This window comes from Leptinotarsa decemlineata, unplaced genomic scaffold (assembly GCF_025532065.1).
Source record: "Leptinotarsa decemlineata unplaced genomic scaffold, Ldec_3_MD MMD2_tig00026307_RagTag_RagTag, whole genome shotgun sequence".
In the NCBI taxonomy this organism is placed as follows: domain Eukaryota; kingdom Metazoa; phylum Arthropoda; class Insecta; order Coleoptera; family Chrysomelidae; genus Leptinotarsa; species Leptinotarsa decemlineata.
Window position 1 is genome coordinate 3,876,099 of NW_027412681.1, and position 27,587 is coordinate 3,903,685.

General features: G+C 36.6%; 2 protein-coding genes across 3 annotated transcripts in view; one reads left to right on the plus strand and one right to left on the minus strand.

Moving 5' to 3' along the window:
- Calx (sodium/calcium exchanger 3) overlaps positions 1 to 27,587 on the plus strand; it is a 176,433-nt gene that overhangs the window by 126,518 nt on the left and 22,328 nt on the right. Inside the window, exons 4-5 of one of the 2 annotated variants that reach the window (XM_074181383.1) lie at positions 7,328 to 7,464; positions 14,517 to 14,718. In XM_074181383.1, coding sequence (XP_074037484.1) covers positions 7,328 to 7,464; positions 14,517 to 14,718 — 339 coding nt within the window. Of the gene's footprint in view, positions 1 to 7,318; positions 7,465 to 14,516; positions 14,719 to 27,587 lie in introns of both variants that reach the window. The other variant, XM_074181382.1, reaches the window with a different exon arrangement.
- Positions 8,025 to 9,209, minus strand: LOC111508487 (uncharacterized). Its single transcript, XM_074181386.1, has 2 exons — positions 9,132 to 9,209; positions 8,025 to 8,868 (listed from the first exon to the last, which is right to left on the minus strand). The coding sequence occupies exons 1-2, from the start codon at positions 9,138 to 9,140 to the stop codon at positions 8,185 to 8,187; spliced, it is 693 nt and encodes a 230-aa protein (XP_074037487.1). The 5' UTR covers positions 9,141 to 9,209; the 3' UTR covers positions 8,025 to 8,184.

A 27,587-nucleotide genomic window follows, 5' to 3' on the forward strand; every position in this document is an offset into this window, starting at 1 on the left:
TTATGTCTAGTGTAATATTGGTGAATGTCATAATTAAAATGAGAAGAAATTAATCATTATAATAATGACTTTTTACGGACTCAATGATTAATTCCGCAACACTAGAGTTCTTAGACGATATGGACTTGATGATATCAAGAAGTTCAGTTTCGTCTAAAGGATGAAGAAAAAAAGAGTTTGTTTTCATATCGTGATGATCTTCACCAGCAGGCTCAGTATCTTCCAATTGCTAAGATCTACTCAAAAAATCGAAGTTATAACGATGGTTTTCCCAGATACCGGAGGAATTGAGTAACCTATTTGTTTCATATGTATGATCCTGAACTCAACGCCTCTGAAAAAAGGTTTCACCCTAGGTGGAATAGAGCCTGTACGATATTGGTATGAAATTCAAGATATGACCTGAAAAGAGGACGATGCGAGAATTACGCAGGAGATGTGAAGCTCGTAGCTTGTAGACCTAGAGACGTATATTTGATACTCACCTTGTAGTAGAAGAATGCCTCTCACAAGAAGTATACTCAGTGAAGAGCTCTCTGCAAGTGTCAGTACAAATTCTAACATATCTGGTCATAGGAACTGGCAGGAAAAAACAAAGTTGCTGTTGCAAATATGCTTACTATTTTGATCTTGCTCTACGTCTTTGCAGTAGTGTAAGAGAATCGGAAGGAATTGCATCTCCATAAGAGTTTGTTTCTCAAGTCGATCGTTGGACAGTTACACTTCATCCGACAACAGGAAAGCCATAGACTTTTGTGATTGGACTATATGCATAATAGAATGGTACTGGATAGATGTAAAGTCATCATGGGTCCACGACTATAAGAAGTAAGAAGAAGCCCAAGTGGTCGGTGAGATGTTCACAATAAATTTCAAAAAGTTGGAACTCTTTCAGCAAAAGACTGATACCAAAACAACGAAGAACACTTCGCTCCTGCGGAAAGACAAATATATGTTATTGCTAACGCTGGGTTTTTAAAAAACCTGACTTTTTTTTCAATTCCAATAGGCTGAATTCAAGAACTAAGGAACCTATCATAGCTTTTTAGTATGATGACTTCTAGATTAGTCTACCGTTGTTGTATGTAGAGTATAAAGGTTCCTAACACCAAGAGCAAGGCCTGCCTTGCTCCGACACTTTTATTTATTCGCGGTCGGTTTAGTGTCTCAGCCTAGATCTATCAACATAAAGCGATTCACAACTGCTTCATCATCATTCTCGGCATTTCCACATCATTGAAAAGAAACCAGTGTTGCTTCTGAAAATACTGAATACGTTGTGAAGAATGAGGAGTGCCAAATTTATTAGAACTGATCTTTCTCAACCCTCAGACTAATACAAGCTAATGAAACTGATGTAACCGCATGTCGATTAGGAGACTAATTACACAACTTCCACAAGTGAGTTTATTTATTTCACAGCTTATAAAATACATAGGAATGACTGAGTCAAACTGAGGGGTAAGAAAGTAGGATATGTATTGAGAGACCCCACACCTGACACCATGTTTAACTCGTTGTTAATAGAAAGACTTCACAACTCTCACAAGTGAGATTATATTTCGCACAGCTCATAAAATACTGTCTGACAACTACGCACATCCATAACAAGTACCAGACCACACGGTACTGTCAATAGATGTATATTGATTTCATTCCGTTCTACTCTAATTAGATCACTTTGCGAGAGTATGCTCTTCTGGTTGGCATAAACTTGCAGCTCCGGAAGAGACAAACATCGTCTTGATAGAAGGAAAAACGGACGAGATATCAAAATCTTCTCTTCGAACGTTTATATCCAAACCAATCTTTCAAAATATTCGTTTATGATGGAAAGAATTGACACACAAGCAAATTTCGTGATAGATAGTATTTTAACAAATTAGGAAATTAACTGTCTTAAACAAATTTATTTCCAACACTATTTCACTAATCACAAACTAATTTATTTATTACAACACTAGCAATTAACGCTTAATGTAGAATAGTAGAATGTAGAATACTTGAATATTATGAAAAATATTTAATGCAATGAATCCTGGCAAACCAATTCATCCCAAATAGATAGGTAAATAGAGAACTGATTGTTGAAACAATCAAAATTATAAATTGGTATTGAATTAGGTACTAGTGGAAATAACATGATTATATAAAGTGAATTTTTGAAGAGCTAAATAGACTCTCCATACTATTTGACTGTATAGTTGTGTATTCCTAACAAATTCCTATCCATTTTGCAGAATTGAAACCTCTGGTTTCATTTATCGCCTACTGTTGATAACTAAGTTAACATTATCCATTATGGATTCACATTAATATCGTTACTGATTATATGAACCACCTCCAAGGCCAATTGAAGTCGATCTCACCCACTCCTAAATAAATGCACCCAAAAATATAATGAAAACTGTTTCTCAATGGATTGGGATTTTTGGATATTTATATTGATAGATTTGCTGTGGTTGGGAAGTAGAATGCTTTTAATGTTTCTTGTATGCCCTTCAGCGACTCAATTAATCTGTTGCAGGAGTCGACAGTGTCAACTTTTACTGAAATAGGTGGGAGTAGGCTAGACAGCTCAGTAGAACTCAGTAGGGCAAATGCTCGTAGATTTGTGATGCAATTGGTCGATACTTGATGAAAATCTATAACGTCCTGAAGTAGAATGTCATTGTGGGGTTTTCATTGAACGGTGAACCGCAACACGTGTTTCGAGCATCCTCAGGAGTGTTTATACTGATTTGATTTTAGCTAAACAGTGGTTTACGTAATATAATAATGTGAATCATATGACACTCTGAATACACAAGGACTGATAATTACACCAGAATTCAGGCATACACTAATCAAGCTTTATGAAATACGAGGGTTGTTCAAAAACTAAGTGTTTTTGAGCATTCAATTCCATTTTATTTACAAAATTTGATGCAAATTCTGTAATCCATTTTTTCAATAGCAGAAGATTTCCGAACGCGCAAAAAAGTTTTAACTTTTTTTCGAAAGTGGTTGACAATGTTCCATGATGAATTTTATCAGTTCGGAATTCCATTGTCTGAAATTATTTCACTATGATTCGAAATCTATGAAAGAACATTAACAAAAATTATATTAGGCAATGAAACCTGAAATGAAAATATAATAAAATGGGTAAAATACGAAATAAAGATGCTTACAGAGTAAAGAGGAATGGAAAATAATAAAAATAGTCAAAAAATTAAAATTTAATGAAAAAAATTGAAAATTAAATAAAGATTCCAAACAGAGGTACTTCATGACGTTTCGATTGTTAGTATTACTATTTATAGTTCGTTCAAGCGCTTTGACCTATCCCCTCTTCCCTCATTCCGCTTCACCGGTTTAGCGGGGGTTGACCGTTTGGTGGGAGTTGACCGTTTGGGAGAAGTTGACCGTTTTCTACTTGATGTTATGTTGATGAGTCCAAATATGCTCTGGTATTATCGATATGATGGTTTCTTCTAACTGTGTGTTTTTCTTGTGCATTGCCGAGTAATAGTGGAATGATATTAGACAATGGAAGCCCGAACTAATGAAATTAATTTCTAACTTTCATGCCTCTCACCAACAAACTAAACATACTGCTGAAACAGGGAACAAATGTTCGAGACGTGTTATCAACATAAAAAATAGAAAAATCTGTAATCGAATAAACGTAGCTCGCGAAATCTTAACACTCACATTATTTTTTCAACAGACATTTTATAATGCTTAAATTTTCAAATAATTCATGCCTGAACCCTGATAGAATTATCAATCATCAATTAGGTAAAAGTTATAAAATTCAAATAGTTATTAGGCACTAATTAGATATGATTTAGTCAGTTAAACACGCCTAAAAACGTTATTTTATAGCAAAACACGTGTTATTGTTTTGTAAACTGTTCAGTGAAAATCTCACAATAAAGTGTTACTTGAATATGCTTGTAGATCATATTCTTTCAATTGAATAATAACAAAAATCGTGCATGGGCTGTTATTGTTAATAACAAGTGAAATACGGGGTGTTTTTTTCTCCTAAAGTATCAACTCGTAAACTTTAGTTCTCTGATTTTGGTGATTTCGACCAAAAAAACAGACGTTGGTGTGAAACAAACCTTTCCAAATATTTACCAATACTAACAACAAATCAGTAAAAAATAAAATTCATGAATGGATTTTCTGCAATTGAGGAGTTTCAAATTATTTCAGTGACTCACTAATTGGACTTTGAGAAATGATATTCTTACTCATATATCTCAAATATCTACCGGTCATATGACGCAGTGTTTCTTTCTTGATCAATTACAATAGTACTTTCCATTTTTAAACGATTGTTACTTCCCATGAGAGAAATAAAAGTGCAGATGCCAGCCCAAAATAGGAAAAATTCAAATATTTCCTGATGTTAGGATTAATTTTTTTTGAGAAATTGAAAATTTATCAACTGATTTGATATATTATTATCGTCTAACAAAGTTTTTGAAGTGCATTTCTACATTAGTAATAATTTTAAAATTCACTATTTTTCAGCAAAACTTATTGAAAAATGAAAAACAGCCCAACTGATCAGTAAATAGGTGCATATTTCCACTATTCAATATCTTCCTTCCAAGAAAAACATCAATTTCACTTTCAAAGGAGAGAAAAATGTTCAGTAACAGTAATAGATGTTTCTGGCGATTTTCAATTGAAACTGGAGCCAAGTGGTACATTATGTTGAAGGGCTTCTAGTTTTCTTTTCAGCTATTTTGACTAGTAGAGTTTGAAAATTACAGATGTATTCAGAACTTGCTTGTACTGAGAAACTGCGAGTAATGTTTGGGTATTCCCATCAAAATTATCGTAACGAGTCTTCTTTCAATAAAAAATTCACATAGAGACTAACAGTTAAATATAACATGTGTTTTTTTCATCGAGTGGTTGAAAAGTACTCAAGAAGAGTGGTACTTTAGTGACAAAGCTGTTAGAAACTTGTTCAGTAACACAAAGAAACAAAAACTACAAGTTCCAGATGAAGAAGCACAAATAAATGGGTAGATAGCGAAAATAGATAAGTTTCATCCATATCAAGTCCAGATACTTTCTATACAGGTTGATTCTATAATATTTAATGAATATTTTGTAGAATATCAGATTCAGACGTTATTAGAGTCACTGAAACTTATGAATATTTTGTAGAATATCAGATTCAGACGTTATTAGAGTCACTGAAATTTATGAATAGTCCAGTATTATTTCCGAAATATTAGCACACATACTTTTTGTGTGTCGTCATTCTGTTCGTTATTCTCGAATTCCTTAAAATAGGGTTCCATATTCGATTGAGGTTCACCGCTTCTTCTTTTCTGATAAAATTCTCTGCGTGTTTTTGGATCTCTATTGCCTCCCGTACCAGTCGGCTATGGTATCCCTGGTTGTGAGCAATTAGTTCTGTGTTTTCAAACAAAATGTATGTGGTCTCCTTCACTAAGTGCGTGTTCTGCCACAGCTGACTTGTCTGTTTGGCCTAGTCTGCAGTTCCTTTTATGCTCTTTCAGTCTTGTTCCCATGGATCGTTTGGTGGTTCCGATATATACCTTCCCACAAGTGCACGGTATTCGATAGACCCCTGCTTCTGATAATGGGTCTCTTTTGTCTTTTGCCGACCTGAGGCTATGTTGTATTTTCCTTGTGGGAAGAGAGTCATAGTTACGACCGCACCGGGGGGCCTGGGGGGCCAGTTAGGCCCCCCAGACGCACCCTGGCGTTGGATGCGATCGGGTGTGGAGGGGTGGATTTTCAGAAAATTCTTGCGGGTACCGCCCCTCACCCCACACCAACAGGATTTCGTGGCTAACCAAGAGACAGGACCATCGGCAGCGTTCGACCGAACGTTCGTACAAGTTAACTAAGCTCTTCTTTCGCCAGAGAGTGCTCACGTCGCACACCTGCCCCCGCCAACCAGGCCAAATCAGTTGGGAATATGGTCCCGGAAGTGGCCGGTCGGGGTCCTAAGCTCGGATACTAGTAGCTCCGTCCAACCAGGGTCCGACACCTCAAGCGTCTGTCTTGGTGCCCTCCAAGACTAGACTCGGATACTAGAGCCCGGAAGGACCGCGAGCCCCGACACCTCGAACGCTCGGATCCGTACAGAAGCAGGCGAGGATCACGGAACAGCATAAGCCGTCCAGTAACTCGATATGGGGCTGCAATGCACCCATGAATGGATTATCGCAACCCTGTATCACTTTACCCGCTAGTGGAGCCGCTGCCCCTAAGAGGCCAACGCCAGTTGGAGATGAGGCTCGCTAGCCTCCAGCCGCGAGCGGCCAGTCACCTCCCCCCTAGAACTCATGTTAGGAAAGTTCCCTTTCCAACGTTTGATGAGTAACCGTCAAGGACTCTTTCGAGCATCCTCTACCACACATCATATGTCGAAGATGTCGCGCCCATTACCCATGTAGATGCGGGATAGGGCGGTTCATCAACAACTTTTGGGTGTACGCCGTGTGATCTGCACCGCATACCCTTACGTTACCCCGAGTGGCACTCATGTTAGGAAAGTTACCTTTCCAGCGTTGGATGAGTAACCGCCGAGGGCTCTTGCGAGACACCTCTCCCACACATCTAGCTTGAAACCGGCCAACGCCTGTTACCCGCAGGCGTGGGATTGGGTGGTTGACCGATAACTTTACTGGAAGAGTGCCGTGTGGTCTGCACCGGGGGACTGTGAAACACCCATAAGAGAGAGACAGTGATCCCCCGCCACTCACCCACTTGAAGAATGTTTGGATGTCGTATATATCCAATAGTTTTCCAATTCTGTCCGTGACCCTAGGGATAAACGGTAGATATGCGCGTGCAACCATCTGATCCTTTTTCGCTTTTTGAACCGTGGTGCTCTTCGGTTTCATGGCTTTTCTGATCTCAAGTCAAATTATACTTTGAATTTGACGTATTTCGGGATTTTGTTAAAATATGTACTGTAAACTAAATAATGAATTTATTCCATTCGGCTTTTACACACTGTATATAAAAAACTGTTTTACCTAAGCAATTGATAACACCTCAACAGATTCTTCACTTCATCTCTAACTCGAAGAAAGAAATTATATCTTTGTTCTTTGAACCCAAAAAAAAATTGTTCCATCTTCGAATTGATTAATTTCAATGTACCCAAAATCGTGGCATGTCTCTACCAACACAAATTTCTGAAACGTCCCTCTGGACGACCTCTCACCTGACAAGTCCCGCCCGTCGTTTCATCCGAATCCATCTTCAGACTGGAGTAATCATCGCGAGTGACGAACACCTTTCGAGCTTTATCTTTCGCTTTTTGTAGATGAGGTAGCAAGTTTAGCGGCGGAGGCAGAGAAGAAAATGCCAGAGGACCGGTCGGAGCGAGAGAAAATTGCGATATTGGGGAGGCCCAGGCTGGGGGACATCAACAGGGCGCAAATTAGGATAAAGGAGAGCAAGGAATTCAAGGTGAGTGAGAAGCAATGTTGCCGCTTCGGTACTTTCAACCGAATTCAGTATGTATGGCACCGTGAAATACTTTTAGTGCGTCTTTTGGTGTTTTAGTACTTTTTCACCATATTGTTCATCAGATCAGACTAAATGACCATTTTATACATTGTCATGGTTCAATATGCACGACGTAGAGGAGATCCTTGTACCTTGGGATACTTTTCTTCGAACTTGAGCAAGAACTGACTCAAAGCATTGATTTTTTAATACCGTATAATAATATAATAATCAAAATATTTTATTGCTAGGAAAATACACACGATGATTTATTTGTGAGAAAAAAAAACTGATTGGGTTTTATGTCCCAAGGTACAAAGTAAGGTTTGTACTTTGGGACACCGATATTTGTACCTTGGGACAAATATCTTCAGGGTTTTTATTGAAATTTAAAAAACATAATACATTGTAATAAGCCGTAAAAATATGACCCATATTCAGATAAAAAAGTGACATTTGAAAAATCAACTGTTAGAGAGCCTAAGTAGGTAATAAAAAGCCTAGTTTTTTAATAGCATTTATTTATAATCACTTTCTCTTAAAAATTAGTAAGAATAAAGATTTCACATATACCTAATTTAGTTTAAGAACTTAACAGTTATGCTTTGGAACTTTGTTTATTACCACTAATTGACAATTAATTTACGAACTGAGGCAGATCAAGACAAGACAAAATATATCCTATTTTTTTGACTTTAGACCACATTTCTGACAATAATTATTAAAACTGGTGCTATCTTCGTGCACCCAAAAGCAACAAGTAATCCAGTCTTCTTTACGTGAGGTAACAAAATAATTTTCTCCACATCCGGCACAATTATTTTCCTCTTGATCATCATCACATGGATCGTCGTCACGTTCTAAAATTACATTAGTGACTTTATCTGAACTAGAATATTCAATTTTTTTCTTGAAAACTCTCTTTTTTACAGTCTTCATATTTTTTTGTAATGCATTTTTCCTTTTCTTTGCAGCCAACTGCTCCAATTCCCGTTTTTCAGGAGTATCGGTTAAGACTCTTGATTTCTCACGCCTTTCTTCGACATACTGATATGCTAGTTTCAAGAATTGCTCTTTAGGTATGCCATAATGAAATTGAGATGCTGTTAAACAATACTCGACTAATTGCTCTTTCTTTTCATCACTGAAGACTCTCTTCACAGCATTATTGGGTTTATAAATGACAGTTGTAGTTTCGTTTTCTTTATTCAGCTTTACATAATGACCTATTAAAGATTTTGAAACCTTAAACTCTTCAGCAGCTTTTCGAATAGAAGATCGTTTTTTAATCACCTTTTTAACGGCATTTTTAACATTTTCTGCAATTGGTTGGGGTCTAGTAACGTTATTTTTACTACGAGGCATCTAAAATAACAGTAAAAAGAATGATTATAAGTAAACTATAAAATAATTATAAGTAGGCTATAGTAGGCTATAGAAAATATCAAATGCTTGTACCCAGGGACAGTCCCAAGGTAAAAAAATATCACTGTCTCAAGGTACGAATTTCGTTTGTTTTGCAAAAAAGTGTGGTTAAGTTTTCTTAATCGAAAATCCAGTATTTAACTGCTAAATAAGTTATTACAAATGTAGTTATCACCTAATTATACTCATATCAGATTACTTACTTTAAACATTTTCAGGAAACACAACAATTATTACGCATATGAAAAAAACAGGCACGCGAAAAATTTGAGAAAGCACCGCAATGACGTGACGAGTCAAAATGGCTGACTTTGTGGAGTGCAATCGAATTGTTGTTTTAAATGACAGCTAGATGTCGCCTGAGGCAATTCTCGGACTAAGTTTTGTAATGATTACGAAGTTGTCCTGAGGTACATGGAGTCCCAAGGTACAAAGATCTCCTCTTTGCATTATTTTTGATATGAAATAATTCTTTCATGGTTTTTTTTAAATAACAAACCTTATCGGGTTGTTGGAATTGCCATATAGCAGATAAAAAGGAATATTTCTAGAAATATCAGTATTGATGTGTTTGTGAAGATATTGACTTAATGTTCTAGTGTTGTGAAGTATTCGTCAGGAGCTTTAAAATGATGTATCACAAGACCCCCCTTTCCATTCAATCATTCAATTATTTGGCGCCCAGTCGCCATCTTGAAAGTTTCATCTGTCAATTTCACTTCAAAATAAAGTATTCATGCATTAATTTCATTATCCCAAATTTTAGTTGACCCGTTCAAAAAATATAAGGAGAGGGGACATTAAAGAAATGCACTGTATGAACCACACAAGAAGGAAAATTTTAATCAAATGAACATTTGATTTCACAGTCAAAACAATGAAGTTTTTTCCTCGGAAGTCCTCAGTTTTCTTTGCCGAACGTGACCCTGGCAATATCCGCACAAATTCCACCAACCTTCCAAAAACACTCGAACTTCAATGATCGAATAAACAGGCATTGTGTCATCGACATTTTCATGTACTCGGTTTGCGTGATTTCCACCCGTATTTACTCCAATCGCATCAAATCCACCCACGAAGCTTAGTCCGCTTCGAAATTGCGGGAGCGTGACTATGTGGGATTATTTAATAATTATGCCGAAGAATTGAAGGAACGAGCTCCATATATCGGTCAGTATTTTAATAAAGAAAAACGTAAACTTATCGTGATAATTAATCTCGATAACGGCATTTGAAAATTGTGGAAACTTTTCGAATATTCATTAAATAATCGGTAATGATAATTTCGTGCTTCAAAGGTTAACGAAGCCAATTTTTTTCATTGCAGTCTCAGAAACTAAATTCGATCAGTCAACTTATAGAGTAATACTTTCATAGAGTAGTTGTATAACCACGTTTTCATTGAATATATCACTTTCCGGCACAATAAGAGAGTTTGTCGTATCTAATTCATCTGGAATGTCATGTATCCATTCTACCACTTCCTCGCAGTTTGATATTTTCCTCAAGTTTGAACCTTCAGAAAAGTTGGTTTTCTCAATAATTTCCAACTCTACATTCTTAAGCTTTTCTTGCATCTTCAGAAGCTGAGGTTACCATTAATATGGAAGTGTCCAACCTCCATATAGTCTTTTTCAACTGAAATTACTTTTTTAATCCTTTTCTGCCAGTTTTCTTCGGTAATATTAGATACTTCTGCTTCAATTAGCTCTATTACCTTCTTATCAAATTTTGTTTGCAGGCATGTTAGGCGTACACATTCTCGAACCATCAGTCCACACTTTCGTAACTGTGTCGTTAGTGTCATACCAAGTTTCGTCCAAACAGAAAATTTGTCGTTATTCTTGTCTATATTTAGTTATTTATTCTAAGTGTTTGTTACGCAATTCCACTATTCTAAACTTCTAAAAGATTTGGTAATCATTTACCATACCGAGTATTACGTTTTCTCAAAGTTGGTTATCGACTATTTTACGTACAATTGAGAAAGGAATTTCGGTCAAATCTGTTGTTGCTTGTAATAGTTTGTTTCCCTCGAAACCTAACTTGAGATGTATATTCTTATATTACATTGAAACATACTCTCTGTGTTTCAATATTGAAATGCATTCGAATCGTATTCACTGGTATATCTTTTTCGCATTGTCACCATCGCTATTGGAATCACTGCACTGGAAAAAATCTGCGTTGTTATCACACTCTTTATTACTATTAGTACTTGTCCAAGGACGCCACATTTTGAACAGATAACAAAAATTTTATATAATTATAGCTGCACCAATATCGAATTTCAACACTCAAAACTCGATCAGTTCCTAAACTGAACACAACGGCGATAACCATCCCCGCATTCCCGATTTCTATTCGTCACCGTAACATGACGTCAAATTTAATTTTATGACTCTTCAGCCAATCATAAAACTCCGTTAGTAAACATTATCTAATACAAACCGCCAATTCAACGTCTACGTGTACTACTTCGCAACCGGTTCATTCTTATGTATTGATTTTTTTGGCCTTTGAGAGGACAGACAATTCTGAAAGTTCACAATATCGTTTACTTCGACTATACCATCTGTTTGTTCAGAAAAACACCATCCCACTGGAAATGGATTTATGATAAACATTGAGCGAAGAGGGTGGTTTTATCAAAAAATACAGACACAGTTATCTCTGGCCGTGAAAATGTACACTCTTTGATCATTTATTTATTTATTCATTCATTTACAAACAGGTCTACAAGGCCTTATTTTATGAATTAAAAAAATTTTTGAAATATAAATTCAAATAGATACGTTTATATGGCTATAGTACACTAATGTTCAATATATGCTCAATTGAAGTTTATTATGAACTGTGTAACGAGTTTTTTGAAAGCGCTGAATGAAACTGTCCAATCGATATCCATCAGTAAGTTGAATGTATTGGCTACTCGCAACATGATTATGAGCGGTAACCTAACAGTAGTACAAACTAGGGGTAAATTGAACATAAGAGAATTTCTCATTCTTCTTGCAGGCACATTGAATCTTGTCCGTGTAAGGAGTTCAGGAGAGTTGACTCCATGATTCAGTATTTTGAATAGAAATATCAATATATTTTGGTTTCTTCTATTGTTCAGAGACAATATTCCGAATTAATTTCTCAATTGTGCTGTTCTAACTATTCTGTAGTCAGTACAGATACGATAATCTTAAAAATTTGTTTTGAATTTTTTCTACTTCGAAAAGTGTAGTTTGATATTCTCCTCACCAAATTTCTGATCCTAAGTCAAGTTTGAAGTCAGTTTGAGTACCTGATAACTGAGGGCAAATCATTAATAAACATAACAAAAAGCAAGGGTCCTGAATTGGATCCATGTGGTACTTCAGAAATAGCTTCATATTTCCCCGAGGTATTTCCATTATGCTTAACCACAAAAAATCTATTTTCAAGATAACTTCCGAACATTTTGAATGTGCTATTAGAGAGTCAAAACTCATTCAACGTTGTTACTAGTACATCGTGATCAACTTTGTAAAAAGCCTATTTAAAATCAGTAAATATTACATCGAGTTGTGACTTACTCTCAAGTGTTTCATACCCTGTAGAAACAAAGCTGAATAAATTTGTATTAACAGATTTTTTGGAAAAGAAGCCATGTTGCTGAGGCATTATACTATTCTCAACATATCCATATAATCTTGAATATGCAGTACGATGCAAATGTATGGAATAAATTCGATATTTACAAAATGAGCGTCTTTCGGAAGAAATCCAAAAACAGGTCAACTTTAATTTTTGACGGCCCATCTCATGATATTCATATGAAAGACGTTTCGTCACCGCTGTTGGCGTGATGACGTAATCGACAATTTTTTTAAATGCAAACAGGGGTCATGTGACACCTCTTTCAAAGGTCTACTAATCATCTATTCAACGGTATAACCATGCCAATATTCATTTATACAAGATGAACCAAAACATGTTATTTATTGAAGTACAATAAAATTATAATAAATGTTCAAATTTATGACCTTCAGCTATGATGCAATGTGAAAGCCGGCACTGAATTCATTTCTAACGTTTCCGAGAACTTCGGTGGTTATTTGTGCAATCTCCGCTCTGATGCGTTCCTTCAACTCTTCTAAATCATTTGGTCGATTTTGGTAGACTTTACTCTTCAAGTATCTCCATAAAAAAAGTCTAACGGGGTCAAATCCGGAGACCTTGGTGGCCATTCGATCGGCCCTCTTCTTCCTATCCACTTTCCTCGGAAAACAGTATCCAGGTAGGTTCGTACGGCGTAGTGTGGGGGCGCCCCATCCTGCTGGAACCACAAATCATTTCTATTTGGAAATAGCTGATTCAGTTGTGGCATCAGATAATCTTGAAGAAAGTGTAGATACCGAGCACCAGTTACGCTTTCCTCAAAAAAGTATGTTCCTATTATCTGGTTGTTCAAAATTCCGGCCCAAACATTCACTTTTTGTGGATATTGTGTGCTATGCTCCTCCATCCAATGTGGATTTTCTCTTGCCCAGTATCGATAAGTCTGACGGTTTACGTGACCGTTGAGCATAAAAGTAGCTACATCTGAAAATATTATATTTAGTCTGAAACTCCGATCTCTGTGCGAGCGCTCCATCATGATTTCGCAAAATTCGACTCTTCTGTCAAAGTCATCTTCTAACAGTTCTTGGACCAGCTGAACCTTATACGGATGCCACTTTTCTTTTTTCAACACTCTAACAACAGTCGATTGGTGTAAATTATTATCCAGTGCGACTTGCCTAGTGCTGGTATGGGGGTTTTCTTGGAACGCAAGTACCACATCAAGTTTTTGGACTTCTGAAATTGATTTTCTGCCACTTTTAGGGAGATCTTTAACATGGCCCGTTTCTCGAAACTTTTTCTCAATTTTACTTATTGTTGATTGAGAAACGGGTTCTCGGTTGGGGTATTTCGCATTGAATAAATCACGAACTTCTGCCTGAGTCCTTATTTTATCTCCACAGCCAATCATAATTAAAATTTCGATTCTTTGGGTTTCTGTTACTTTCATTGCCAGATTATAAGTGATTTAAATATTTTTCTAGAAATAATGTCACTTCAATGACATTGACTAATCTCAAGTAGAGTGTAGGACTTTTATCACCATTTCTTTTTTCTAATCAACAAAAACAATAGAAAACAGTACGCTACTTTATTCTCAGTGGCGGTGCATAGCATTATTTGGTTCAACGAATTACTATTATTTGTAATTCCAGTCTTCTGAATACATAATTTCGGTTGACCCTGTATTAATACATATTGAAACCATTATACCATTGAATAGACGACTAGTAGACCTTTTGAATGGGGTGCCACATGACCCCTGTTTGCATTTAAAAAAATTGTCGATTACGTCATCACGCCAACACTGGTGACGTGATTTCTTCCGAAAGACGCTCCTTTTGTGAATATCGAATTTATTCCATACATTTGCATCGTACTGTATAATTTGTTCAACTAAGTTCTCAACTCATTAAAATTAGAAGTAGTCCTTGAGTACCGTGTATATAAAAATCTTCATCTTCAGGGCATATTAATGTTACTATTCATTCCAGAACACCGTGGACAAGCTCGTCCAACGAGCCAACGCATCTCTCCTGATCGGCACCTCGTCCTGGAAGGAGCAGTTCATCGAGGCGGTGACGGTCAGCGCCAGCGAGGACGCGCCTGACGACAAGGAGCCGTCGGGACTAGACTACGTCATGCACTTCCTCACCATCTTCTGGAAGATCCTGTTCGCCTTCGTGCCGCCCACAGGTGAGTCGATCATTTACGATTTGTTCGACGACTTTCGGCTAGACTCTTATGTTGAGTTAAGATTACTTACCCAAATTTGATATTAGTTGCAGACGTTCCTGTGAAGAAATTCAAAAAAGACAAAACTGATTTCAAAAAATGTAGAACAATTTCGATAATGAATGTAAAATTTTGAATTCAAAGATATATGAATTACCAAGAGAGAAAATTATTTAATTCTAAAAATGTTCTAAACCTACACCGAACTATTTTAGTGTGAATATCGGAACGCACTCTTTGTCTGTAAAATGTCAGTTGATCATTCAGGGTCACTATTATTTGGTTTGCAAAATTTCTGGATTCAAAGTTTATTTTGATTGTCCTGTTATTTTATTCTTGGACAATTTCTTTTACATATGCATATATTTTATTTGAAGTGGAATCGGTAAATACCTGGTTTTCCTCCAGTATTGGTGTGTGGTGAGAGTTTTCTATACTTCGGAGCTGAATCGTGGAAATTTGACTAGAACTGGGCTTAACAGGTTGGTCCTTAATATATCAACTTTCAATTATTCATATACAATACAATTATATTCTATTCATAACTTTTCTTTATAATATTTTTCAAATTTCTGGAGACAGAAAATTTACGTGGCGTTCACCTTCATCGCCTTGAGAAGAATCCGCTTGTTGACAAAAAAGTTGAAAATCTCTTACTTTCCTCAGTTGCCACCTCTCAATTTTCATAACTACAAATTTTCAACTTCAATATCAGAAAAACTATCTATTCTATGATTTTTACATTTGTTCTTAAATTTAGATAAGTCTTTACTTAACAATTTTGTACAGAAATGGTTAACCTCACTTATATCTGAATATAAATATTTTTCAAAAGCATCACTTGATGTCTGTATCTAAGGAAATGGTTCACACAGCTGATTAACGGAAAAACAGATTTTAAACAGATTTTTAAACATCAATAAATTTTGAATTTTTCATCATTCCTAGATAATTACAATTAGTTTATTATGTATTTTTCAATTTTTCATAGCAGATATCAATTTGATTCCATCTGACATTTATTTATAACCTATATCGGTTATCTGTTTTTCGAAACTTAACGAAATTTGGTGCACCAATCTTGAAATTTAAATTTCCTACTCTTTTGTATTTCTTTCCTGCCAAGTGTGGAATTTCAATACATGTACAGGGTGTTCTCGCTGTACTTCGGTGTCTGAACTTTTCTGTGATGTTGTGAATATCTCTACACATTGTTATTATGATGATATAATGAGGAAACGGACCCTTAAATCCAGGAAACAAATATCAAAAATTTTCTAGTAAATTTCCAAATTCAAAATCAAATTTAACACGTCGATAGATCTTCAAAAATCATTTCTTCAGAATGTATTCCAACTCGATTTATAACTCTATATCAACCACTTGGTCTTAGACTTGTAATAAAGAAATTACCCTTCGTTAAAGTTTGAATAGAGTGGAGCAGTGATTTTGTAAGTCTTCTTAATTACAAAGCCTAATTAAAAACTTCGCTTCAGATTATAGATTAAGAGCAACGGCGGATAATTTCCACCAGGACTTTCCCGATTTTAATATCACAGCCCACTTTGGTAAAAGAAACGAAGCAGAACGTTTGATTCGAGTTAATTTGAGATTTTTCTCTGGTGACAACATTTGTTAATTAGTTCGACGACAGCTTGAGTCGACTTCTGAAAAATTGCTCTGGAATAAAGCAAGAGAAATAATTTGGACACTACAGTTCTTCATCCAACTTTGCATTTAAAATATTTCACATCTTCACAGATGCCGATAGGGTGTTGAGGCAAGTATTGTTCTCATGTATGGATCTCTGCCCCCAAACATATCCTGAAGTTGCTGGATTCCATCCAGAAAAAAGCCATCTGCCTGATTGAAGACGCGAACATCACGCTCGTTCTGGATTACTGAAGATGGACCGCTTCGGGGCTCATCTTCAAGTCTCAAATTTCCGAAATGAATTTTCCAAAAGTGCATTCAGTAAGACTACCATTGCCAAACGCCTGGTTGAGTTTTCGGGTTCTTTCGGCAGTGCTTTGGTTTAAATTGAACAGTAGTATTCATTGAATATAACATTAAAACAGACAAAACATTCATAACGAAATGATAAACTACTCAAAATGAACATAGAGACACATCCTTAAAATCCAATAAGTGAAAAAATATGTATTATATCATGATAAAAACTCCTGGTATGTACTCAATACCAATTCTTATCATGTTCCATTCGGTTGTTGTTTCTTTTTTTACTTTTTTTACTTCTTTTTGTACTTTCACCTACAAAATCATTAATATGAAAAATTCTGTATTCAGTTTCACTTTACTTTAGTTCGTGATAGGTATTCAATTTTAAAATTTAAACAATGAATGTTGATGTATTGAGTAGAAGGAGGATACGTAGAGTGTACCTCAACGAATTTCAAGTTGCTAGAGCAGTGGCATTGATCGAAGAAGGGTATTCAAGGTGTCGTGTAGCCCAAATATACTTGATGTGAGTCATTCTGCGGTTTCCAGAGCTTGGAATCGCTACCAAATTTACGGCATAGTAAAAAGAGCCTCTTATCCCAATCGACAAAGGGCAACAACCTGCAGAGAAGATCGTTTGTTACGACTTTGGGCAATTAGGAGTCGCACCGATTCTGCTAGAACACTGCAAAATCGTCTTATAGAAGCTACGGGAAAGCGAATTTCGAACCAAACGATACGAAACCGAGTTCACGAAGTACAAGTCCATGCAAAACGACCTACTATAGCCCCTAGATTAACTCCAGCTCATCGAGGAAATCGTAGAAACTATTGTCAAGAGCAACGTAATTGGAATTTAGAGCAGTGGGCCAATGTAATGTTTCCAGAGGAAAACAAATCATGTTATTCAACAATGACGGACGTGTTCGGGTATGTAGATGTCCCGGTGAACACTATTTGGATAACTGGGTGCAAGAAATTGTTCCATTTTGAAGTGGATCGATAATGGTATGGGCTGGTATAACTTTAACAAGACACACGGTCCTTGTGGAATTTCCGAAACGGACTTTAACGGCTGTCCGTTACATAGAGGAGATATTGGAACCTCATGTCGTCCCATTTGCCCAAAATATGGGCGCTGGATTCATTTTATAACAAGATAATGCCAGGCCACACGTAGCCAGGGTCGTGAGAAATTTCCTACAGGAGCACGATATTAATATCATGAGATGGACAGCTAATAGTCCGGATTTTAATCCTATTGAGCAGCTCTGGGATGAACTGAAAAGACCTTTGAAGGATCATCAACCCTTCTGAAGTATGAACCAAGTTGGAGATGCTCAACAGATGCAAAACAAATAATTAGAAATTTGGTGGAAAGCATGCCTCGTCGTTGTGTCGAACTTCTTAGAACCAGGGATGAACGATTTTTAATGTCACGAAATAAGCTTGATCTGCTTATGTCATCGATAACATCGTAATTCATGAATGAATTGTGTGTATTTTCTTTAATGTTATCCAATTTGGTGCTGAAGAGCCTTGGGGCAAGTGTCTCAAGGCGAAACATCGATATATACCAGTGAGGATGACAGTGTTCCATATAAGTGCAATTTGTTACCATTCATTTAAAGTAGAACTCGTGTGAATTATATCTGATTTTTATTCCACAACGAATGTTTGAAATACAAACTGAGTAGAGAAAAGTATCCTCTGTATAATTCAGTGTTCATATGGAAGTAGTTGTTTCGAAAAAAATTTTTTTTCGTGTAATTCAATGTTTATATGGAAGTAGCTGTTTCAGGAGGACTTTCTTTCAGTTCGTGTCTGAAAGTTACTTCTTTGCATGATCTACACATCCATGTATAGAGTTACTTATTTTCAAATTGATTACTTTCTTCCTTTCTTTGGAAGATTCCTTCATCCTTTTTTTGTATCAAGATGGAGTAGTAGAAAGCCAAAAACTTTCTTTCCCAAAAATTTTATTTGTTTTTGACATTCATTTGTATTTCTTTTCAATCATATTACCAAACAGCATTTTGAAATCAATGGAAGTTAAATTTAATAAAGGCACCTATAAACAATTTTATAAATATAAATGTTTAACAAAATAATACATATTTTTTTACTTATTGCATTTTAAGGACGTGTCTCTATATTCATTTTGAGTATTTATATAGGAACCAAAGTGTACCTTTGGACAGAATATATTTCATATCTTCAACAAATATCAATATATAATTATCCTGTACTGGAATGTATGAACATATATCATAACTCAATGTACAATAGTTTCGATTTAATGTCAATGGGTTAACATTGAATTCACATTATTTTATGACTAATTCAATTCCTGATTGAATGTATTCAGAGTAGAAATGGGAAAATTAGGTATTACAGAAACTATTCAGCCATTCTAATATCGACCCACTTACTGATTTATTTGAACTTTGGAACTGTCACTAATAGGAATAAGTGAAAAGGTATTTCTCACGGAACATGAATATATGATGTATTATTTATGGAGTTCTCAGAGTTATCGACATGGCATTTGATGTGAATTGTTCAACTTCTAATGTTTTTATCAAACTGGTGGTTTACGGATTTCTCCGTAATTTTTAATATTACTGATACCGAATGGACTGGTCTATAGTTGTTTGGAAGATTTTCCATGCTTTTTTTCGGAATGGGCTGAAGGCGAGAAATCTCTATTTTCAACGTGCTCGTCAGAAACTATTATTTTGTTCGCGTAATTTTTTCCCGATGAACTACAATAGGTTGGGAAAAAATAAGTTTATGACATCTTTTGTAACAGATAATGAAGAAAAGAGAATTAATCTATGTTTTTACCACTTTTATTTGTAACGAACGTTACTGCAGTTTCGTCCTATAAGGACATTTTCAAACTTATACAATAAACCAGGGGTCTCCAAACTTTGAAGCCTTCGGGCCATAATGATTTTTTCAGTTTGTTCTAAGGGCCAATTTCTGCCCTTAACTATATTTCTAGACTAGGATAGTCGCAAAGTGCATTACCTAAGCAAACTTACGCTGTTTTGCATTTCAATTATTATTGTGTACTGTGACACTTAACAACATCTAGTGGCGAGTAGTGGTACTATGTACTATCTTTTTCAGCTACCCGCTAGGTGGCACTAGGCGTAATTAAATATTTGGAATTACCGCGTTGGTTTGAGAAAGTTCTGGTTCTAACTAGTGTATTCCGATCACCTCGAGATGGCAGTGATAATTGCATATAAAAAGTCTAGCGGCGCAACTACGAGTTAGTCTGCGTAGGAAAGGCGAAGGAAGCGAAACTGTCTATTGTGAAATAAAGTAACACCCGTCAATAAAAGTATTTTGATTTGACTTATTGTTTTTTTGTGTGATTTGTTAGTATGGAAAAGAAGCGAAAAATCGACAGCGAATGCAGAACGTTCCAAGAAAAATAGAACTTGCAGTATTTTGTGATTGAGACCAGTAATAAGGCGCTATGTTTAATTTGTAATGAAACCATAGCTGTTCTCAAAGACTATAACATTAAACGACACTATGAATCAAAACATCTTCAAAGTTACTCCAAGTATACAGGAAGTTTGCGGAAGGAAAAATTTGAAGCTTTGAAACGCGGACTCAAATCGCAGCAATCTTTGTTTACCCAAGCGAATACTGAACAAGAGTCTGCAACTCGCGCCAGCTTTCGTGTGGTTCTTGAAATCGGAAAACGTGGCAAACCATTCACCGATGGAGAAATGATAAAAGAATGCTTGATTGAAGTAGCCGAAGAAATATGCCCCGAAAAGGTAAATTTATTCAAAAGTGTCAGTTTGTCAGCAAACACCGTGGCTCGGAGGGTGCAAGACATCGCAGAAAATATATCATCTCAACTGTCTGACAAAAATAGACATCATGAGTGGTTTTCCCTAGCGTTGGATGATTCAACGGACGTGTCAGATACTGCTCAGGTGTTGATTTTTATTCGCGGAGTAGATAAAAGCTATGAAGTGTATGAAGAACTTCTTGATATTGATAGTATTCACGGCCCGACCACTGGGGCAGATATTTTCAAGGGAGTTGAAAATGCCATTAATAAAAAGAACGTTCGATGGAGAAATTTAAAATCTATAACAACTGATGGAGGCAAAAATATGTATGGTAAAAATAAAGGAGTGGTTGCACTTGTGTCAAAGGCTGTAGAAAATGATGGTGGTTCAAAACCATTAGTCTTACATTGTATCATTCATCAACAGTTCTTTTGCGGAAAATGTTTGGATATGTCTGAAGTTCTAAAACCAGTCATATCAGTTGTTAACTTCATCAGATCCACTGGGCTGAATCACCGACAATTCCGCGAGTTAACAGATTGGAGAAAATGATTTACCATATAATACTGCCGTACGCTGGCTTAGTTGCGGAAAAGTCCTTAAGCGCTTTTTTGAACTTCGAGCAGAGATCGACATTTTTTTAAATAAGAAGCAGCGCCTTTTTTGCCGATTTACAAAATAGTGAAAGGATGTGGAAGTTAGCCTTCTATGTCGATTTGACAAATCATATGAACGAACTGAATTTGAGATTGCAAGGAGAAAATCAGCTTCTCCCTGATTTATACACCAATATCAAATCCTTCAGGCAGAAAATAATACTATGTCAATCGCAATTGCGTAAAAAATGTTTCACACATTTTGAAATATGTGAAATATTCAGCCACACTACAGAGACTGAATTTCCCGTCAATTTTGCAATCGAAACTTTGAGTGCTTTGAAGTTAAATTTTGATATTCGTTTTTCAGATTTTGATGTCATTGCGAATGAAATTAAGCTTTTTCAAAATCCTTTTGATTCTGACATTAAAACCCTGGCTCCGGAAGTCCAAATGGAAATTATTGATTTACGGTGCAGTGATATGCTTAAGAACAAATATCAAAATTCATCTTTGTTGGAATTTTATAAGAGTCTTCCTCTGGAACAATTTAATAATTTGCATAAATTTGCTCGTGGGTTGTTTTCTGTTTTTGGTACTACTTACTTGTGTGAGAAAACGTTTTCCAAGATGAAGTACACAAAGAATGTCTACAGATCTCAATTAACCGATGAGCATCTTAAATCTCTTTCGATAATTGGTACAAGTAAAATTAATCCACAACTACAAAGTATTGTCGCTGGAAAATCACAATTACATAAATCTCATTAGTGTTTTTGTTTTACTGTGATTCATTTCAATTATTTGTTAGTTATTAATATGCTTAAACTTAGATACTAAAGTTAAGTTTTCTTTGTCATCATTTCTGTCGTTAAGTTTTACCTTGCAAGTAAATGAAACCGAGTAATTATCATTCTGTGTTTTCTTCTTCAACTTATCACAGCAATAGTAACAACAATTAGGTAATCATTGGCTATCGCGGGCCAGATTGATGACAGTAAATCATTGGCTGTCGCGGGCCGGATTGATGACACTGGCGGGCCGGATTTGGCCCGCGGGCCGTAGTTTCGAGACCCCTGCATTAAACTAACGATGGTTTATTACATTAGCTGAGCCCTATTTCCTGAACTATGAAATGACAAAAATCCTGTTTTCAACCCGCTCTGGAACCAATATATCTCCATATAAAAATAGACCCACATGAATGTAGAAACTAACTTGGAGAGTCGACAAGTCCCTGAAGTTATATATCGAAAAAACTATTTCATCTACTCCCAAAAGCATTCCCTCGTTCGCGAACTCCAAGAGAAAAACCCTCGCCATCTGAATATCGATATTTTTATTGCGTTACATTCCAGTCGTTTTTTTGACGTGCGTTCAGATAAGGGCTCTGGAATTTTTTTCATTCTATCATGAAAAAAATTCACGAGCGCCAACAAAACCCGGAAAAGTGAAATATGTCAGTTTCGGCTCGACCCAAATCCTGTGATCACTTTTTAAATTATTCATGACGGAGGAAAACGGGTGTCGGAGTGTATAACTCGATATTATCATCAACTTGACCCAATTCCTCTACAAGCAAATTGAAGCTTTTAGCGGTACGATAGTCCTATTCTTTCATTCGAATTCTGGAACTTTTATAATTTATTCCACATATATGATAGATATTAGACATCATCTATCCTAATAGATATACAGAGTTTGTTTGAAGGTGATTGACAACGTTTCATGATGAATTTTATTAGTTCGCACTTCCTTTGTATGATAGTATATAAAATGATTTGAAATCCCTGAAAAAACTAAAAAAAAAGAATTAAAAATTAGAGAAGAAGAATAAAAAATGAATAGCTGAAAATAACAATTATATTAAGCAAAAAAACCTGAAATGAAATAATAGTGAGATAAAATACAAGTAAAAATAGAACAATTGAACAAAAAAAATAGAAAGTTAAGAGATTCCAAGTCAAGTTACTTCACGTTCCGGTCGAAGAAGCACTCCAAATCATACATAGGAAACTGTCCAAAGACGGGGACCTAAAAGAATTCACCTATAGAAGTAATTATGGAATTGCTAGGATTCTGTGTACGGAACTGTTATTTCCAACTAAAGGACGAATTCTTTACACAAGATGAGGAACTGCCAATGAAATCGCCACTATCACCACTCATAGCCAACATATTTATGGAGGCGTTTGAATCTCTGGCCATTGAGGAAGCCCACAAGGAAACTCGTGTCTGGTTGAGATACGTTGACGACACCTTCATAATATGGAACCATGGGAATACTGAACTAGACGCCTTCATGAAACACATCAACAGCATAAGACCTTCCATCACTTTCACAATGGAGAAGGAAGTCCACAACGAATTGCCATTCTTAGACGTATTGGTGGAGAGGACCTACACTGAATGGGAAACATCTGTAAACCAAAAACCCACTCACACAGGGCAGTATCTGAACGAGGAATCCAACCACCATCAATCAACTAAGAGAGGAATCATCAAGACTCTACTAGACCGTGCTTTCGGGCTCTGTAATACAAAGGAAGTTATCGAAAAGGAACTAGGAATCATCAAAAATGACCTTCAACGGAATGGTCACTCCAAAGTGATGGTGGAACAGGCTAGAAGACAGTAAGAGCTCCACAAGGAAGAGAAGCTGCCACAACAAGTACTTGTACTCCCCTACATCAGAGGATTGTCGGAAAGGATAAGAAGGATTGGATCCAAGTATAACATCATAACCTGCTTCAGATCTGGGAACACTATCTGTAGCAGCCTCACAAAAACCAGGCTACCAAATGCGGACTGCGATTCCAAGAATTGAATTTACCGGATACCCTGTGAGTTCGGACTATCCTATATCGGTGAAACTTAGAGGCCATTGAATGTTCGCATTGCCGAGCACAAGAAACACTCACAGCGAGGGGAAACCAGCAAATCAGGAATACCAGAGCATGTTTGGACCCATCAACATAACATCGAGTGGTCCCAAGCTGAAATCATACACAGAGAGGAACATCGGTTTAGGATAAAATAAAAAGAAGCCGTATATAGTAACCCATAATCAAGCGAAAAATTACCAACTCCCGCCAAACGGTCATCTGTCATTAAACCAATGAAGCGGAAAAAGGAAATCAGAGGTGAGTGAAAGCATTCGAATGACCTATAAATAGTCATCTCTCGGAGGTAGAAGTGCAATCATCACCCGAAGAAGATTGTGGATACTAACAATCGAAACAGTGAAGTAACTTGTCTTGAAATCTCTTAACTTTATATTTTAATTTTTTTGTTCAATTCTTCTATTTTTACTTGTATTTTATTTCACTATTATTTCATTTCTGTTTTTTCTGCTTGATATAATTATTATTTTAAGCTATTCATTTTTAATTCTTCTTTTTCAATTCTTTTTTTTAGTTCTTTCAGGGATTTCAAATCATTTTATATAATATTACACAATGGAAGTCCGAATGTATAATGACTCACTTATGAGAAAAATTGACGGTAGACTCATAAAAATCACCCAAAACCAAAAAAATATTGCACATATTTTTCCATGCCATTTTTCGGAATCTTCAAATTTGTAAATGTCTGTTTTTTTTCAATTATTTTTGATTGATGGTACTTATGAAACACGTGTCGAGGTGGTAAAAATAACGATTTGGTGTTGGGAAAAAACTTCAGTAATATTCATTAATGGGACTATCAAATGAAAGTGAAAATATTTCATTTATCCACATAATTGAGATGAAAAGCCAAATTCTTCTTTTAAAAAAATCAGGAACGTTAAAAGTGTTACTCTTTCATCTGACAACCACAGGTTATTTATTTAACACATTAACATTAACATTTTTTGTGATGCACTGTTTGGAACCTTTGGTGTAGTAATAAATATTACTGGAGTTTTTTCCCAACACCAAATCGTTATTTCAACACCTCGACACGTGTTTAGATCAGCAAATAATCATCTTCAAGAGAAAGTATTATCTTCCACTTGAAGAGGATCACTTGGTGTTGGAAAAAACTCCAGTAATATTCATTAACTCCATTCACCAAAACAGCAGGATCGGACCTCTTCCGTTAACCAGTGCTGGCTGCTTTTGGCGCAATTTTGGGTTCATTTTATCGATTTCCTCAGAATAGGATTCTGTTGCGATGATTTGGCCCAGCTACAGAAAGTTGTAGTGATCCATATCAGCCGCTGACCACCATACAGTAACCATGGTCTTTTTTGGTAGGTTTGTGCCTTTGGGAAGTACCTAGGGGCTAACTGACGTCCAACCACTGTCCTGAACATCATCTGATGTCGTATAGGATCCACTTTCTATCACACGTGACGATCCGATACAAAAAATAATCGCTTTGGTTGCGCAGACCACTTTGGTTGCGACATATACTGTCACGTTTCGAGGTCGGTCAAAGACCTCAAAACGTGACGATATATGTCGATCGTTCAACCTCCAGGGTCCTCCAATTCACATCCTGGATTACTGTAGATCTACACATCAGGACTCATCTTCGAGGCTAAAATTGATCAGATACTGAACAATTTACGTTGCCCGAAAATTGCTCAGTGCCAAAAATGCTCAACGACATCATATAGCAATGAGCTGAAAAAAGGTAAGAAAATAACATTTGAAAAAAAAAACTACATCCATAGAGTGAATAAAAAATTCTTTATCAATCAGTATATACCACAAAATTACCTCTGACTTTATGCCTCCAACTGTCAACTACGAACTGCCTAATAAAGTACTGTTCCTGAGTAGAGAGGACTGGCTCCTCCAGGAGAAGGAAATATTAAGAGCAGATAGTTGTTGGTTCACAGTTGGATCAAATACACCTCCCGGTTCTGGTGTAGGTGTTTTCAGTCGCAGACCCATGACAGGGATATCAACCTGCCTAAGAACCTATGCGAGTGTATTTCAAGCGGAAATTTACGCTATTGAATTGTGTGCTGAGAGATTGGACAGTCAAGGGGCGTTGGAAGGTCTTGGGTCCTACCGAGCAACGTCTAAATTGGTAGCAAATTGCCAAAAACGACTCTCCTCGATAGGAAGACTTAACAGATTGTCTCTTGCCTGGAAGGCAATGAGGCTGCTGACTCCCTTGCAAAAGAGGGTGCTGCAAGCAGCTTCATCAAACCAGAACCTGTCAATGGCATCGCTTTGGGCTTTGCCAAACAAATATTGCCCCGACGGCAAGAAGATTTATGGACTTCTGGCAGAAGCTTCCAGGATTGACTCACTCCAAGGCGTTTACTCACCCTTCGAAGCTGGATACCAAACAGTTGATGGACTTCAGTAGGGATGAACTACGATGTCTAACAGGCCTTCTTACAGGTCACTGTCATTTGAATTATCATATGCAGAGACTTGGGATATCGGAAGACAGTGTATATCACCTCAGTTCGGAAAATGATGAAACAACAGAGCACTTATTTTGTGCCTACCCCGCTGGGAACCGAATCAGATTTTTAGAGTTCGGCAGAGTCGTAATCCTACTATATGACCTGAAAGACCACGCACCATACAAACTAATCGGCTTCGTTCAGAAGCTGGGTTTATTTGGTCGAGTGTGAATAGGTGTGAGCCACAATAAACCCTTGGGGGTTGCAGTGGAGGGTCGAATAGGGGGCCCAACCTAACCCAAGCTATATACCACGATACAGTAGAATAAATATTCATCGAGATATGGAGCTTCAAAAACATACGACATTAAAACGAACAAAACTTTTTAAACGACCCAATATTATTTCTAAAGAATTGGTAACACATTGTTACGTGGAAGTGAAAAAATTTTCAGAATCCACTCTTGAATTTTTTTTATTCGTTTCCCGTTTTACAGAAAAATAGAACATATTCCACCCTCGTAAGATACCTCTTTCCCTTGATTTATGGCTCGACGCGCGACATCTTCATTCGCGACCAAATTAAATATTCTGAATTCTGCGGTCTCGCCGACCACATCACCATAATTCATTTACCCCCTTTGTGGGGAACAGAGCCCTGAAACTCATAAGCGGGGGATTGAAAGCAGAATGCGCTTGATCCGTACGATATTTTTCCTCCACTATCACGACCAACGATTATCATGATGTTCACTGTTGGGGGAGCTTTAGAAAGATATGTGCCCGTTCGATGAATGGGGCTTCAACGGGGATGAAACTGAGTAAATCCTACATGAAATTCGGGAAGAGTTATGAGTTGTAACTCATGCTGGGGTAGACCGTCTGAAATGTATTACAGGACATAAATGACAGGTAAAAACCCAAAATCACTTCAAGATCAAGGGAGGTATAGTTCAAGTAAACGATATAGTGAAACCTACCTTCCAACAGCTCCCCTTTAATTTCAAAAACAACACCTCAACGATTTGATCTCCACAAACTTTATTTGAAAAATATATCACTTTTTTTGTTTTTTTTTCAAATTCAACATGTTTCGCTAAGACA